This window comes from Myxocyprinus asiaticus, chromosome 15 (assembly GCF_019703515.2).
Source record: "Myxocyprinus asiaticus isolate MX2 ecotype Aquarium Trade chromosome 15, UBuf_Myxa_2, whole genome shotgun sequence".
NCBI lineage: Eukaryota > Metazoa > Chordata > Actinopteri > Cypriniformes > Catostomidae > Myxocyprinus > Myxocyprinus asiaticus.
In genome coordinates this window covers 12,456,356-12,472,764 of record NC_059358.1, presented here as the reverse complement: position 1 = coordinate 12,472,764, position 16,409 = coordinate 12,456,356, and the positions used below count along the sequence as shown (strand labels likewise).

The window sequence follows — 16,409 nt, the reverse complement described above, 5'->3', positions numbered from 1 at the left end:
AATTTTCTGCTTGTTTTCTCCCTCAACGTATCAACGTCTTCATCTTGCGAGCAAAAAAAAATCACAGCCTATCCTCTGTCTGCTCGTCCCCACATTTGTTATATCATTACCATTGCTATTTGTATAACTATCTGTTACCATTGGACCAGACTGCCCCATCCGTCTTACTCCCTCTGAAAATGAGTGGTCTCCTCTGTTTGTTTTTTGTGAATTTCAACCGAGGCACTCTTCCTATTCCCATGATCAAGGTTAAATTTCAAGCACATTTAACGGTGTGTAAATGGGAACTTGAGAAGATCAGCGCAAAACGGATATCATCAAACCAGTGTGGTTACATTATTCTTCACAATCTTGTAATCATATCGCTTTGCTCCTCTGTTAACATCCAGAAGATATGAAATACATTTTCCCTCGGGGAAATGTGTTTCCCAGTGTCCTAGTGTTGTCCTAGCTAAACATGTTTTGTAATAGAATGTGACATTAACATGATTTTGCAAATGTCCCCATTAAAGTCTAGCATTTTATGTGAACCTTGCCTGCTGTAGTAATGAAAACCATCAGGCCAAATATGATATCCTGTTACAAAACACCTGCAGGTAGGAATATTTGTGAAATTGGGTATTAACATGCAGTTCTTGTAAAAATCTGAAGCACAAGCATGCTGTGAAATCTATCTTTTTTACTTTTTTTTTTTTTTTAATCAAAATTAAAGGAACGTTCCAGTTTCAATAGATGTTAAACTCAATTGACAGCATTTGTGGCATAATGTTGATTACCACAAAAAATTATTTCGACTCGTTTATTAAAAAAAAAAAAAAAAAAAAAAAAAAAAAGCAAAAATGCCAACATGACACTAAAGTATTTTTGGATGTAACTTTATACAAACACAACTTTACACACAAGTTTAATAAGCGATTTTATCACACTTTTTAATGTTTGTGGACTGGTCCCATTCACTTCCATTGTAAGTGCCTTACTGTAACCTTGATTTTTGCTTTTTTTTTTTATTAACAAGGGACAAGTTGAAATTATTTTGTGGTAATCAACATTACGCCACAAATGATGTCGATTGAGCTTAACTTGTATTGAACCCGGAACTTTCCTTTTAAATATGCATCAATGAGAAAAAACCTAGGAACAGATGTGCCAAATTTCTTTCTTATGGTAAGAGGATCGGTCATTTAACCAAAATTCTAAATGTGAATTGTCATCATCAATAAAATGAAATGATCCTCTCATACACAGTTTAGAAGGAAAAATGCTGGAAAATAGTGTCCAACCACGTCTCATTACCTCACCAGTCTCTTTCAGAAACCGACTGCAACCATCATCTCCTAAAGGGAAATGTGCATTTGTGAATGATTTTTTTTGCACCAGGAAGTCTGGGAAATGAAGTAAAATGGGCTGACAGGACACTTAGATTCTTAAAGCTCTGCTTGAGCACAGGAGCTCTGGGAAATGTCATGCTGTGGGATTTTGGGACTGTGCTCTTTCAGACCTTACCTGGTTTTAACTTGATTTGGTTGCTCTCTATGAATTTTGAAATATCCCTCCAAAATAACCTCATGATTGTATCAAATCTACAGAAGACCAAAACAGACTAGGAGCATGGCCATCAAGGGCATGTTTTTCACTTTGAAAAGCACCAAGTACCCATGTGTTATCTTCACACTTAATGCTCATTGACAGGACATAGTGGGCTTGGTAATGTGCACCCTTGCACTTGTGGAAATGGTGTGTAGGTGGGCACCATGTGAACCACCCTGACACAATTAGGTTCAGCCCTGATTTCACTGATGGACCCATAGGGGATTTGTCTGTTTCCTGATCTCCAAACACCAAGCCACCACCCCATCAAATCCTGTGCGTTTCTTGAATCGGGGGAGGGAATGGAATAAAATGGAGCCGTTGTGCAATGTCGACTAAACCATATTTTCCCACAATCCAACCCTCTTTGGCGGGGTGGCAGAGGTTGTGGTATGGGAGGGATGACCTCATCTAGGTCACCTGTCTGTAAATGTTTGGTTGAAGCCAGGCTTATCTAAACGCTGTGTTTTTTAACATGTTCAGTGGAATGGGATGAGGGCATGATCCAAGAAAATGGCGGAAAATTGGCGACTACAGTGAGGACTTGTGAGGCATCCCAGCATGCGGAGCTGAGATTGGAAACTGAACTGTTGTAATTATAGGCTGTGGAATAGATGTGGTACCCATTAACCAAAATTGTTGAATCAACAAAAATTGCTCAAGGTTTCTCTGCCATGGCGGTGTCCAAAAAATGTTCGAACTCCTAGCCCTTCCATCGCTCATTATGGTCCAATACCTACAGCAATGATTTAGAGAAATACTTCCTGGCTCATATCTATCTATCTATCTATCTATCTATCTATCTGTCTGTCTGTCTGTTAAATGCACCTCTCATTTTTTTACGTTCTTTGATTTTTGTTTATACCACACATCTCTCCCCCTTTGGTCTTCCTTTGCTCACTTAATACAGTGCCCATTTTTAAACACTTAAACACTGATTGACACAGCAGGCTTATTTGATTCACTGCATTCAGCCCTCTCACTTTGCCTGTAATTCAACAGAATAAACATAGTTTTGCTTGTAAAACCAATTGAGGTCAATGAGAATCCTCCTGAGGTTGACTCCTAGAATTACATGTAATTGCTATGCAGGACAATATGGAGTATGTAAAGGTCAAAAACATAGTTGGAGTTTTCTTCAAAACTGACACACAATTTTTGTCCAATTACTGTTTCCAATAAAAAAGTGATGTATGCTGTTAACACTGCTGGTTTAAAAGATTTGGATGTCCTAATAAGTGTGTATTGCATTTGGAATTCATACTTGGACTTCGGTCATGTGCCTTTTGAACATTTTTATGAATTATTCAGTGACTGAGACTGGTCAATTTTTCATCTTAAACCACATTTGGAGAAATTATGATCATTCATAGTGTTGAGACTGTAGACTGGTCTGTGGATGTTAAATCCAACCAGCGAGTAATTCTCTTATTGGAGGATGAATCTGAAGTCAGGTCATGTCGCTGTACCACAGCATTGAGAGTCAAGTCCTCTTCACCCTGTGGGAACGATGGTTGTCTTTGTTATCTCTTGAGGTAGGCTCTCAACGACAGTCTGACCTCTTGAGAAAGTGAATCCAGGGGTGATAGAAACAGCCAGATCTTCAGTGTGAGAGCCACTCAGAAACCCTTAAGAAAAAAGAATCATGAAAAGAATGAAAACGAAATCTTCACTGCTGGCCTTTCGTGGAGAGGTGGGAAAGAAAGAAAATATTGGTACGGTTTAGAATAGCTCAATGTCTAATAAAGTTTCTTAAGACTCTGGTCTACCAGCCACCATATGCTTCTATCAGTCCCAAGTGCTCTTAGAGGAAATAAAAGGCAGATATGGGGGCTGAGTATGTAACTTGTGGTTGCAAACGGTCTTCCAACTTGTTCTGTGCTAAGTAGAAAGAAATCAGTGCAGAGACATCAGTTTGTTGGCAGAAAGTGTACATTACCAATAACATTTAATAGGTTGTATTATTTAGAATTTCTGTTTAATATGGTTCCATAGTTTATTTAAATACTTTGAGGATGAAGTTATATAAAACTAGTGCAATATTCCAAACAGCTTGAGGTTGTAGCTGTTGCCTTATTTCACTCATCTATAGTGTCATCTATAGCCCTGTAATACGAAACCATGTCTTCCACTGATCCAGTAAGTACTATCATACTTGGGTACAGTAGGGGTTTGGCAATCCATCAACTCCTTTGCTCATGTGTGCGAGTCTGTCTCTGCTTGGAGCAGCCGGTGAAGCAGGTTCGTTTGGCCGCCTGGTTGATGGATAAGTGGATTTGGAGTGGCGGTAGTATCATAGCGGTTTCAGATTTATGGCCTTTCAGAAGTGACTCATGCCCAGCTTGATGGGGTTTGGGCCATACTGTGGTAGTAGGGAAGACCCACTCTATCAAGTGCCAGTCCATAAATAATATGTGGGGCAGAGCAAGGCACTTCTAATGGTAAAGTGTCTGCTCTTTGCACTCCTTTCACCAGTAAAAAGGGAAACGAAGGAAAAAGAAGCACTCCTGGAAAAGTCGTTGAAGTCGGTGTAATACTTTCTGATTCAGATTGATGAGAATCTAATCCGCCTGAAGGTCATTTCTACATTGGAACAAGGCAGACATTATTTGTGACTGATGCAAGCGAAGCTTCGTAAGTTTATATGAATGCATATGGCCTGCAGCTCTTTGGCAACTTGCTGTTTTCACCTCTTAAATGGCTTGAGTCTTCTCTTACCTTCTCCTTAAGTGAGCTGTATACGCAACCATCCCTCAGCAGAAGGCTGATGCTTCATGCACCAGAATGCACAGGCTTTCTAATTTGATAAAGACATTACTTTTCGATATCTTCTGGTATATTACTTTCATCTTGGATGCAGTGGTGTCAGTAGTAATAAGTTCCAGGGAAACGTCCTATTGGACCATCTGATGGTGTCAGGCTGTTTATTACAGCGCTGCCTCATGGAAGGAAGACCAAACTGAAGTGCCATGTCTGTCCGATAATTGACATGGTTTCATTTACCTCCATGACGTCTTTTGCTTTAAATAGACCTCCTGATCAAAGTATCTGTCTAAAGGTTATATAATGCTCATGCTGTAAGGCAATTTTAAGATATACTGTATAACACCCATATAATTTGTCATGAGTTTAAATGTTTAAATCATGGTTAATTGAAATATAGAAGGTGAAGTTTTGTTTAGATTAACATGAACCACCAGACCTTTAAAGGGATACTTCACCCTCATCATTTACTCAGTCTCATGCCATCTCAAAATCATATGACTTTTTTTTTCCTGCTGAACACAAACAAAGATATCTTGAAGGATGTATGAGGTGTTTTTGTCCATACAATGCAAGTCAAAGGCATCCAAAACTAAGCACCAAAAAAGACAAAGCCACCATAAAAGTAATCCATATGACTATAGTGGTTTAAATCCATCTTTTGAAGCGATACGATTGCTTTGGTTGAGAAACACCAACTTTAAGTCCTTATTCACAATAAATCTTGACATTTTCATTTTTGAGTGTCATCAACCTATTGGCCACCATAGTATATTTTAAAAGTATCCCAAATAGGGCTGCACGATTTGGACAAAGTCATATTGCAATTGCAATTTGAACTGCGATATATGATAAACAAAAAACTAGTAAGTGAATCCTTTCAACCAAAATGTGAAATTTTTCTTCCCAATTTGGAATGCCCAATTCCCAGTTCACTCTTAAGTCCTCGTGGTGGTGTAGTGACTCGCCTCAATCTGGGTTGTGGAGGACAAATCTCAGTTGCCTTCACGCTATTCCCTGCGGCATCCACGCACAACTCACCACGCGCCACACCGAGAGCGAACCACATTATAGCGACCACGAGAAGGTTACCCCATGTGACTCTACCCTCCCTAGCAACCGGGCCAATTTGGTTGCTTAGGAGACTTGGCTGGAGTCACTCAGCACACCCTGGATTTGAACTTGTGACTCCAAGGGTGATAGTCAGCGTCTTTACTCGCTGAGCTACCCAGGCCCCACATATGAGTCCTTTTAAAAAGAACTAAACTCAGACCTTTTTAATTCTGCCACAAACAAATAAATAAATAAATTATAAAACAGTGAAAAAAATAATAATAAAAAACACAGTTTTCTTCATATTCACACTGTACCTGTCCGCTGTGTACCCATTTTTGTCCATTTGTGATGTGGTCGCAGCCCACTATTCAGCATCATTCTTTTTTTGAACCCAGTCTAGTAGAACCCAGTAAAACTTGAATATTAGGGTTGCTTTGACCAGGATTTTTACAACTGATAAAAAAATGATTTTCTTTTCATCAAATCAGCTGATACCGATCCCAATCATTTAACCTTTTACCAGCAGCTCTATCAAAACTGGTTATATGTAACCTTTCTGTTCACTGTCACCATTAAGTTAATTTCCCTGCTGGTAATACCATACTTGTTGCCATGTTTTTGCTGATGGGAGTACAGTAGGTTGATTAAATGATAATCAAAAAAACACAAAAAATATTTTTAACAGGCCTTAAAAACATGTAGGCTTACACAAAATATTATCTACTGTATATTAGGATAGATAGCTCTATAAAGAACGAGGCCTAGTGTCAAACTCAAGTTGAACTGATAACCCATTGGTGTAATTAAACTTATAGTAATGTGGAAGTTTTTGTTATTTAGTAATTTTCGCTGTTTTATTTAATTCGTTTTATGCATTATTTTATTATATTGTGTTTAACAATGCATACTATTATATTATCTTAATATTGTATATAGATTTATTCTATTTATCTATGTTCCTTGCCTTTTCATTTTGTTTGATTATTTTTTTAATATTAGTTCTGCTTTCACTTGTTCCTGCTGGAGCTTTAATGAGGTTAACACACTGTGTGAGGAAGAGAAGAGCTGAGAAAGAATGCATCCCTGTGGTCTCAACAGGTGCTTCTGTTAATGTAGTTTGCTCGGGAGTTATTTAATAATGTTTAAATACCTCATCTGCAGGGTTGGGTTACTTTTAAAATGTATTCCACTACAGATTACAGAATACATGCTGTAAAATGTAATTTGTAACGTATTCCGTTAGATTACTCAAGGTCAGTAACATATTCTAAATACGTTGGATTACTTCTGGTAGATTTTTTCACTTGTTTTGACTATAAAAACTCTGCCAGTACAGTAAGACAAAATACACGTTAAAAATACATTCTCTGAAAAAGCGATATATCTTATGCAGTGTTGTTTCTCCGCATTGCAGTATTTTTAGATATTTTTACAGGAAAACAATACAAAAATTATTATCAAGAATGCGATTTTTGCCCTAATATCAAAGATCTTACTAGAAAAAAGAAATTGTGATCCAACGTGAATTTTCTTGATAAAAAAATATGATCGTGCCTGGTAACGTGCATGTAAAATAGCTAGAAATAGCATTTTAGCTTAGCGTAAAGCTGACAATTTACACAAGGATTATTTATATTTCTTGTGCTCCAAACTTACTTCAAACTTACTTCTCTGTCTGCTCGTATGAATGTAACACTTCATAAGAAAGTGTTTCACCACTGTTCAAATGCACTTTGGATCGCATAATTTATATGTATAAATTTTCCATCTGAAAGGACTAAATATTAAATGAAACAAATGACATTAAAATGCAAAGTAATCTCTTCAGTAATCAAAATACTTTTTGAATGTAACTGTATTCTAAGTACCAATGATTTAAATTGTAACTGTAGTGGAATACAGTTACTTATATTTTGTATTTTAAATACATAATCCCATTACATGTATTTCGTTAATCCCCAACCCTGCTCATCTGTATCCCACGTTGTTATTATTATGATGCCTGTGCTAGGCGGAGACTGAGATGCCGTCACTGTAGACGGTAATGAAAACCGCTTCACCCACGATGCTCCGGGTTTCAGCGCACGTCAGCAAATGGAATCAAACTCGGAGCATGAGATGGATTTGTGGAGCGCAAAATCGCTCTGAAAACTCTGTAACAATGCACAAACACAAATACAGCCAGGACAGAGCAGCACCAGCAGACTACATATATATATATATAATTTTTTTTAAAAAGATGACTTTTTTTTTTTTTTTTGGTTTAATAATAGCACAAGGTCATATAGCAATTTAGATTTTATTTCAATTAATTGCGCAGGCCTAATCCCCAAAAAAGACTCTATCATTTTAAATTGCTACTTAATTTACAAAACTAGCCCAACTGGGCGTGAAAACCGTGAACCTGTCAACAATTTATCTGGTTTGTGTACAAAGCTCTGTGCTTTTGTCAAGCACGTGGAAGGGTGTGAATGCACCTAGGAGACTGCTGATGTCAAGATTGATAATGTTTAAGGGTTTAAATTTTGGTCTTTCTCACCTAAAGCTCTCGGATCGCTTCAGAAGACAAGGATTTCACCACTCGAGTCGTATGGATTATGTTTCTGCTGCCTTTATGTTCTTCTTGGAGCTTGAGAGTTCTGGATCCCATTGACTTGCAGTGTATGGACAAAAACAGCTAAGATCTTCAAAAAAATCTTAATTTGTTTTCTGCAGAGGAAAGAAAGTACAAGTTTGGGAGAATTTTCATTTTTGGGTGACCTAACAGTGTAAGTCTTAAGTTAAGGTCTAACCAGTTACAGAAGAACATGTATATAAACGTAAATAATTTGCTATGGTTCCCAACAGATTAGATAGGATACCAGAGTTAAGACATTTCAGTATTTCACCCCGAAACCCCGACGAGATGTGGAGATTCCTTCAGCTCACACAATACTATGATCATTTACACATCCCTCTTTATTTCAGTTGTTGCTCTTTTCTGTTTCCTAACATACACTTGAAACTCTAAAGCCTTAATCCTCTGTTGTCAACTCACAGGCAGCAAGGAAGCGCAAGATTTCCATTCTGCGAGCGCAGGGCAAAAGCAGTGAGACCATTCGTGAGCTCAACGAATATCTGGAGCAGTGAGTGTTTTACAAGAGGATTTAGACCCCCCTTTCCTCCACCCCTTCCCCTCCACTTTTTAATTAAAAGGGGTTTTGCATTTGATTGAGTTGGCCCCCAAGTCTTTCCCTAACCCCTAAACCCCCCCTTTTTTGTCCAAAGTGGCCTTTCTGATGAGCTAACTTCAACTACTTTGTTTTGCAGGTTTGTGGGAGACCAGGAAGCATGGCATGAGCTGTCAGAACTCTACATCTATGAGCATGAGTATGATTTCTCACCTCATTTTATTTGTACGCTCGCTTTTATACCTGCTTAAAGCCAAGGCAAAAAGGGTTGTTGCTCTGTCGAAAATTCTTGACAGTGGTCAAGAAGGTGATAATTTGATTAATGTTAGTTCTTGCGACTGTGTGATATTTTAAGAATTAAATAAATTAAATCTCTCTCTCTCTCGAAGTGGGAGAAAAAGGCAAATCAGCAAGGTTTCAGGTTGACTTTAATGACTTGTCCCCACTATGTAGACACAGACATCTTTTCCTTAAGAAATAAGAGGTCAGTAAGCTGGTTATGTATTAGCCTATGTAAAATAATGTGTAGGGCATGTTTTGCTTCACAACATTTTACATTGGACATCAGGAGGCAAGACAACAAAGTACCAAAATTTGCAAAATACCAAACATTGAAATGTAGTAATTTTACCACAAATTGCATAAGCCAAACAATATTCAAAATTATTTACATGACATACTGTACATGTTGAATAGTAAAATGGCAATTTTGCAAATGCATAGACGACAGCAGAAGCGTGGTTTGCTACTTGCCTAACGCATGGAACAAACACTGGGCCAAATATTAAATAAGAATTAGCCATATTACGAAGTGACAGATGAATTTGCAGCAAAATACAATATAATTTCATTGTACGCACAACAGAAGATATGGTAAGCATTTTCTCCTTATGATATGCCTATTTATTTTGCTAAGCACAATTACATGGTGAGTTGCATTTTATCATTTGCATTTAGCAGTGTTTGAGAAAAGTCAATTTGAGAAACAAATTTAAAAACTCATAATTTATTATAGAGTTTTGTCTCATTTTTAGTAAACTTAAATCTGCCTAAATCGATTCATTATTCATCAATGTGTCAGCCAAATGACCAGAAGTTTTCCGCAATTAATGTGATGTTTACTAGGGTGATGAGGTCACATTCACCACAAAGTTGCAGGTCATTCTCAGGACCTTCCATTAAGGCTTGATGGTTACTACAGAGCTGTGGGACACTTCAGAGTAAAAGACAGTGAAATGCCAGTCTCAGTCAGGGTCCCTGCTTAAAGCTTAGTGTCTGTTAGTCCCATGGAGTAAGGCCATAATAGGATTTGTTCCTTGAGCCCTTTCTCCAGCTCCCGGGATAAGACTGCGCTCCCCTACTGATATCTCTTTTGCCAGGGGTTACTTTCTGCCAGGCATCAGGATTGTAGGAATCTCACTCTATGTCTCCTCTGCTCCATCCTTCTTTAATTGTTTTGGTCTTATTGTTCTCGAGGGGGGCTTGGGGGTTTTTTGTGTGAGAGAGAAAGATGGTTGTCCCAGTTGGAGGCCGCTGGGCATTGGAATGCGGGCACTTGGTGAGAGGAGCGCTTATTAGATACCTCACGGTTTTATAAAAAAGGCTTTATTACTGTGGCAGACAGAGGAAATCCAGGGGTGAGAGGATTATCTGCCCGCTTAGTCCAACTTTTCTAATATCACACCATTCTCTGACAACCTTCTATCTATAGGTGTGTCAGTGTCACTCTTGTTTTTTCTTCCTCTTTCTCCTTTTTTTGTCTTTCTTTTCTTTATTTCAGGTCAGTCACAGATTCCCTTTTTTCCTGTTTCCTCCTCTTCCGGCAAGGCCCGTATTATCACATCTCTTTCCATGCTGTGAAAGAAAGGGAGAACAGGGAAAAAGAGAAATGCCCAAGAGAATGAGGTGGCACCCATTCTCCCAACCAGTCAAAACAAATTGAAGAGAAATAAATACCACCCAACCAGCTGATTACGTGGCATTAAGCTATGACGGCCTATCTACACTAAAAACATTATAAAAATAGACCACTAATAGATCACGCTTTTTTTATGCAATTTAAGCAAATATCAGTTTGGCAAACAAACTCATAGGCCAAAGTGTCAAAGTGGTCTCATGTGTGAATTACATTACACTCACCGACCACTTTATTAGAAACACTATGGTCCTAATAAAGTGCCCAATGTGGTTTTCTGCTGTTGTAGCCCATTCGTCTCAAGGTCCGACTTGTTGTGCATTCTGAAGTGCTATTCTGCTCACTACAATTGTACAGAGGGGTTATCAAATCAAATCAAATCACTTTATTGTCACACAGCCATATACACAAGTGCAATGGTGTGTGAAATTCTTGGGTGCAGTCTGAGTTACTGTAGCCTTTCTGTCAGTTCGAACCAGCCTGGCCATTCTCCATTGACCTCTCATCAACAAGGCGTTTCTGCAGAACTACCGCTCACTAGATGTTTTTTTGTTTTTGGCTCCATTCTCAGTAAACTTCAGAGACTGTTGTGCATGAAAATTCCATGAGATCAGTAGTTACAGTAATACTCAAACCAGCCCATCTGGAACCAACAATCATGCCACGGTCAATCACTGAGAGCAAATTTTTTTCCCCATTCTGATGGTTGATGTGAATATTAACTGAATCTCCAGACCCGTATCTGCATGATTTTATGCACTGCATTGCTGCCACACGATTGGCTGATTAGATAATCGCATGAATAGGTAGGTGTATTTTTTTACAACTTAGTTGCCATGATGATGTAATGTCAAAAAACCCTAAAATGACTGTAAAAATGACAATTTAAACAACTTTACAGCTCAAATAATACGAGTTTTAACAGAAGAATTGATGAAAGTGCTTTTATAAAATTATAAGCTTCCCATTTCTGCATTTAAACCTTCCAAAAATTGACCCCATTCACTTCCATCGTAAGTGTCTCACTGTAACCTTGATTTTTGCTTTTAAAGATTTTTGTTTTTTGTTTTGTGTGTGTGTTAATCAAAATTATGCTACTATTGCTATTGATTGAGCTTAACTTGTATTGAACCTGAAATATTCCTTTGAGGGGCATTCACATTGGATGTTCACATCTAATGGCACATCATGGAATGCAGCAGCCATCTGTCTTTGAACATAGACCAACAACTTAAAAATATTTTACAGTATTTGTCTTAGAATTTGTTATTTGTTTTTTTTTTTTACAAAAGACATAACTTCTCAGAGAGGGCTTTAGTGTGCTGACAGTCCAACAGTCACTGTAAAGGCAAAAGTGTACTTCAGTTTTCCATGTGCCGGTATGTTTCACGCATTGTACATGCGCAAATTTATTAAGTGTATTCATTAGGCGCGGACTGTTCCTGTGCAGCAGTTTGTCTGTGTTTTTCAATGCCGCACCTAGCATTGACTGTGCTAAAAGAGGAAAAATGAAGTATACCGGTGCCTTTACTGTTACTGTTCACTAATGCAGAGCACAATATCAGCGTAACAAAACCCACCAAATTTAGAGAAATAAAAAAGTTTAAAAAACAATATGAACTTACTATACGACCATACTAATGAACTAGTTCAACATCTGGACCTATCCTTAGTTTTACATTATAGTTTCATCATGACATAGAGGGCTTGTACATTTGGCCGTGGATGTTGAATTGGGTGCCATGTGATGCACGGGAAGTGTTGAGTTTACCAGCAGTGTAGGTTGATGACTGCCTTCTCGTGTGTCTCCATTTGTCTATCTCTCTCTCACTATTGGCTTTGCTCTGCCGCAGTTTACACCACGGCAGGAGCACATCTGAAAGTCTTTATGGAGAGGAAATGGTAATTGCAAACAGCCTTCAACCTTCTGAGTGGCCTGATCTTTCTGGCTTGTTCAACCTTTCTTGCTGTCTGTGTTTCTCACTCACTCGTAGTTCTCTCTTAAAAAGTCCCTTGAACATTTTCTAAATGGCCAGATAGGCTCATCATCTCGTGCGAGGCAGTAATGCTAGCCCCTTTTTTTCCACCAAAAAGTCTTGTTTGCGTCAGCATGCTTTTTTCCACCAGTTGCTAGCTGTATGATTGCTCAAGATTAGCATCCACAACTGGATTGGAAGTGGTCCAGCTCTGTTTTACAATTTTATGTGTTGTGATTAATTGATATGTGTGCACGAGCACGTACGACACAGGGCTTGATGAGTGGACCTCGCACGGAATGAGACAGAAAGCTTGCTAACGGTAGCTGGAAAAGCCATGCGGTTTTGGGGGACTCGATGGTGCTAGAGGCGATAACGAGTCTCTCAGCCCTGTCTGCAGGTTTTGGATGCATTCGGCTCATTTTTGTGTGCTGCGGTTTGCCTGCAGTTCTTTGTGAAATCATTTGGTTGTTTAGTGTAAGCAATAAGAAATCTGAAGGCCTGTGTTGTATTTAGAAAGGAGAGAGCATCTGAGACATGGAACTGTAAATTAGTGCGAGGTCAACAGCTCAGCAGTCTGCCGATAGAGGTGATCTCATTTGAGAGTAGCTCTTGAGAATGCCCGCAGGGCAGTCTCATACTGTGAATTAAAGAGATGGTTTACCCCAAAATTGCAATTCTGTCATCATTTACGCTAGGGGTTGGTGATACCAACAAAATCTTAAATCATGATATGAGTAATTTAATATCACGATAACGATATATCACGATTTTTGTTGGAAAATCAATAAAAATAGGTTAATATATAAAAAATTATCGTCATGCGACAGTTTGCAGATGACGTTTTTCTGCTGTGTTGGCTTTTGTGAACCTACACCACAGATGTCGCACCTGTTTTCATAACAAGCTCCTCTTAATTTTCTTGAATTGTTTGGGAGTCGTCCCATTCTGTGGATGTTTTTAAGGGTTTTTCCTGAGTCAAAAATTTTTGGGTAGTACGAGTGATCCCGCTCTGAACTCTCCTGTAATATCAAGAATCCTGCTGGACTCGTGCGCACTTGCGTGCTCAAGAGAAAGCGCACGCGACACTCACATGAAACACAGATGAGCGTGTCAGATGAAGCGCCGAATGCGAGATGAATGTTATTGAATTTGCTTTGGTGGCCGCCGAAAAATTTTGAATGCCATTAAAACCCTGTCTATGTTAAATTCTCTCTGTCTCACGTGAAGCCCTGCCCACTAATAGATAAGCCCACACTGCACACATGAATATTTACATGCCGCAGTATTCATGATATAGCAAAATCTCTATTGATTGACACTTTATATCGTCACCACGATATACTGTATATTGTCATGTCACCCAGTCCTAATTTATGCACAGGCTTTATGTTCCACGGAAGAAGAAAAAAAGCATACAGATTTGGAACAACATAAGGGTGAGTAAATGAACACAGAATTTTAATTTTTGGGTGAACTATTCCTTTAAGAGCCCATGGACAAATTGGCAGTCAGCTTCTAAAAATGTGGCAAAGATCTCGTATGTTTTGCCGCTCATTTGTCTTTTGCCTTGTGGAAAAGAGGGCATGACGAATCTAGGGCAGTATTGCCACCTCTGTTGCAAAGTTTCATTCATCATTTGGCCATATGGGTGTTCATACACAGATTTCCATTAATCCTCATAAAAGCTGATGAAAGGAAACCTCAGACTGTCCCGTCTCTTTACTGTCAACGAGACAGAGCTTTGCTTCGCATAATCAGCCACAATGCTACTGGGTGTGGGTGGGTGTTTGTGTGTGTGGCATTATACATGTGTGTATTTGTGATCTTTTTTTGTTCTCTCTTGTTGTTTTAATCCCACAGTTATGCAAAAGCAGCTTTTTGTCTTGAAGAGCTAATGATGACAAACCCACACAATCACTTATACTGCGAACAGTATGCTGAGGTATAGTAGCCGTCCCTGCCTGTCTGTCTCTAACTCCTTTGGCCTTCTGCCGCTTCGACTACATTCCAATCAGATGTGACATGGTAGTGGGACAAGCAATGCACATTAAAGACATTTTGTCAGTTTCTTGGTTAGTTCTGCCTACAGTAAAATCTAATTACTCCAAAAGCCCTGTCCACATAGCGTTCTATTAAACATTAAATTGAAGTGTGTAATTTCTGCGCCACTGGCATCACCAAACAGAATTACAAAAATAATGATTGTTTTCATGCAAGGATAGTAACATTTCTACGCTAGAATTGTCACATTGCGCCTGGTTGGGACATGTTCCACTCTGTCCTCTCTGTCCCAAATGCCAATAGTGTCTCGACTTTAGCGCTCTATTATTTACTGCATCCATCATATTTTCTGTTCATAAAGTTCGATTTGTTTATGCAAGGCTGCCATTTCCTGCTTATTTAGATCTCATGTGTAACACAACATCACCTATCTGTTCCCAGGTAAGGTACACCCAGGGTGGGCTCGAAAACCTTGAGCTGGCCAGGAAGTATTTTGCGCAGGCACTGAAGCTGAACAACAGAAACATGAGGGCCTTGTTCGGTCTTTACATGGTGAGTTGTTCCATGCACTCTGCCTCAGAAAACGGACCGCTTTCTCCATTTCTCTTTTATGCCTGTGAATGAATGCAGGGACCGTAATTGGTTCACGCAGGGGCAATTGAAGTTGATGTTTCCACTCCCTGCATTGGAAAAACCCAGACTCCTAATTTTGCTGTAACGTAACCCGTCGGCCCTTTGTAGGGCATTTCTATGTTTATGCCAAAGATAAATAAACCTTTGACAATAAAATAATGGAAGAGAAATGGCCACTGCTCAGTCACACGTGACTCTGCTGGAGAGGGTCAGGCAATATCTGCGCTGAATAAGCCTTTCATCTGTATTTGTTTAAACAGGAAGTTGTCCATTAACACCAATGCATCATTTGTAAGTGACTCCTGACATATGAACACAAACAGCCAGCCAGGGGCAGAAGTCCGACAGAGGGTGCACCACAGGGAGCCACACACAGGCACACTGTTCAAACATTCACTTGCACACACACATGCTTCAGTTGTTCAAACGCAGAACCACGACAGTCATTGGCGGTCTTTGATGTGCGATATGCATGTGTGACAAGGCTGGCTGTATTACAAGTAGAAAGTTAGGTCAACGTAACAATCAAAACTTTCAATCACCTAAAACAGCAAGGCACTGCGTGTCGCTCTACAGGTATGTAGTGAACTAAGGATGTCCATATTGTGTTTGATTTTTGTTTTATTGATTACTCAAATACTCAATAAATAAATCAACTGAGCGAAACAGAGCAAGTTCCATTGATGCTGTTTTTTAATTAAAGGTACACTTAGTTAAATATCCCTTTACGTTCGCTGACACCTAGCACCGTAGATGCAGCATCACACAAAAACAGTTCTCAATTTCTAATGTAATTGTAAAAATGCACTATTTGTAGTCAGCCATCATTAATTTATTTCAAAGAGTGAAAGAGTCCAATTACAAGGGATTATTGAGATAAAGCAAGTAGTGATTTTTTTTTTTTTTTTTTTTTTTTTTTTGACATTGTCATACAGTTGTGGCCAAAAATATTGGCACCCTTGGTGCTGTGAAAAAAATAATCTTTTGATCTTTCATTTAAAAAAAAAAAAGTCACAAAAATCTAACCTTTAATTGAAGTAAAACTATTGAAACAGGGGAAATATCTCATTATTAAATAAATATTTTTCTCCAAAACACATTGGCCATAATTATTGGCACCCTTTTATTCAATCCTTTTTGCAACCTCCCTTTTCCAAGATAACAGCTCTGAGTCTTCTCTTATAATGCCTAATGAGTTTGGCAAGGGATCTGAGACCATTCCTCCATACAGAATCTCTACAGATCCTTCAAATTCAGAGGTGGATGTTGGTGGACTCTCCTCTTCAGTTCACCCCACAAATTTTC

General features: G+C 38.8%; 1 protein-coding gene across 2 annotated transcripts in view; it reads left to right on the top strand.

Moving 5' to 3' along the window:
* The window catches only part of LOC127452938 (ER membrane protein complex subunit 2-like), a 48,060-nt gene that overhangs the window by 15,907 nt on the left and 15,744 nt on the right, over nucleotides 1–16,409 (top strand). For both annotated transcript variants that reach the window (XM_051718847.1, XM_051718846.1), the window contains 4 exons: nucleotides 8,446–8,531; nucleotides 8,716–8,775; nucleotides 14,331–14,412; nucleotides 14,913–15,023. In XM_051718847.1, coding sequence (XP_051574807.1) covers nucleotides 8,446–8,531; nucleotides 8,716–8,775; nucleotides 14,331–14,412; nucleotides 14,913–15,023 — 339 coding nt within the window. The remainder of the gene's footprint in view (nucleotides 1–8,445; nucleotides 8,532–8,715; nucleotides 8,776–14,330; nucleotides 14,413–14,912; nucleotides 15,024–16,409) is intronic.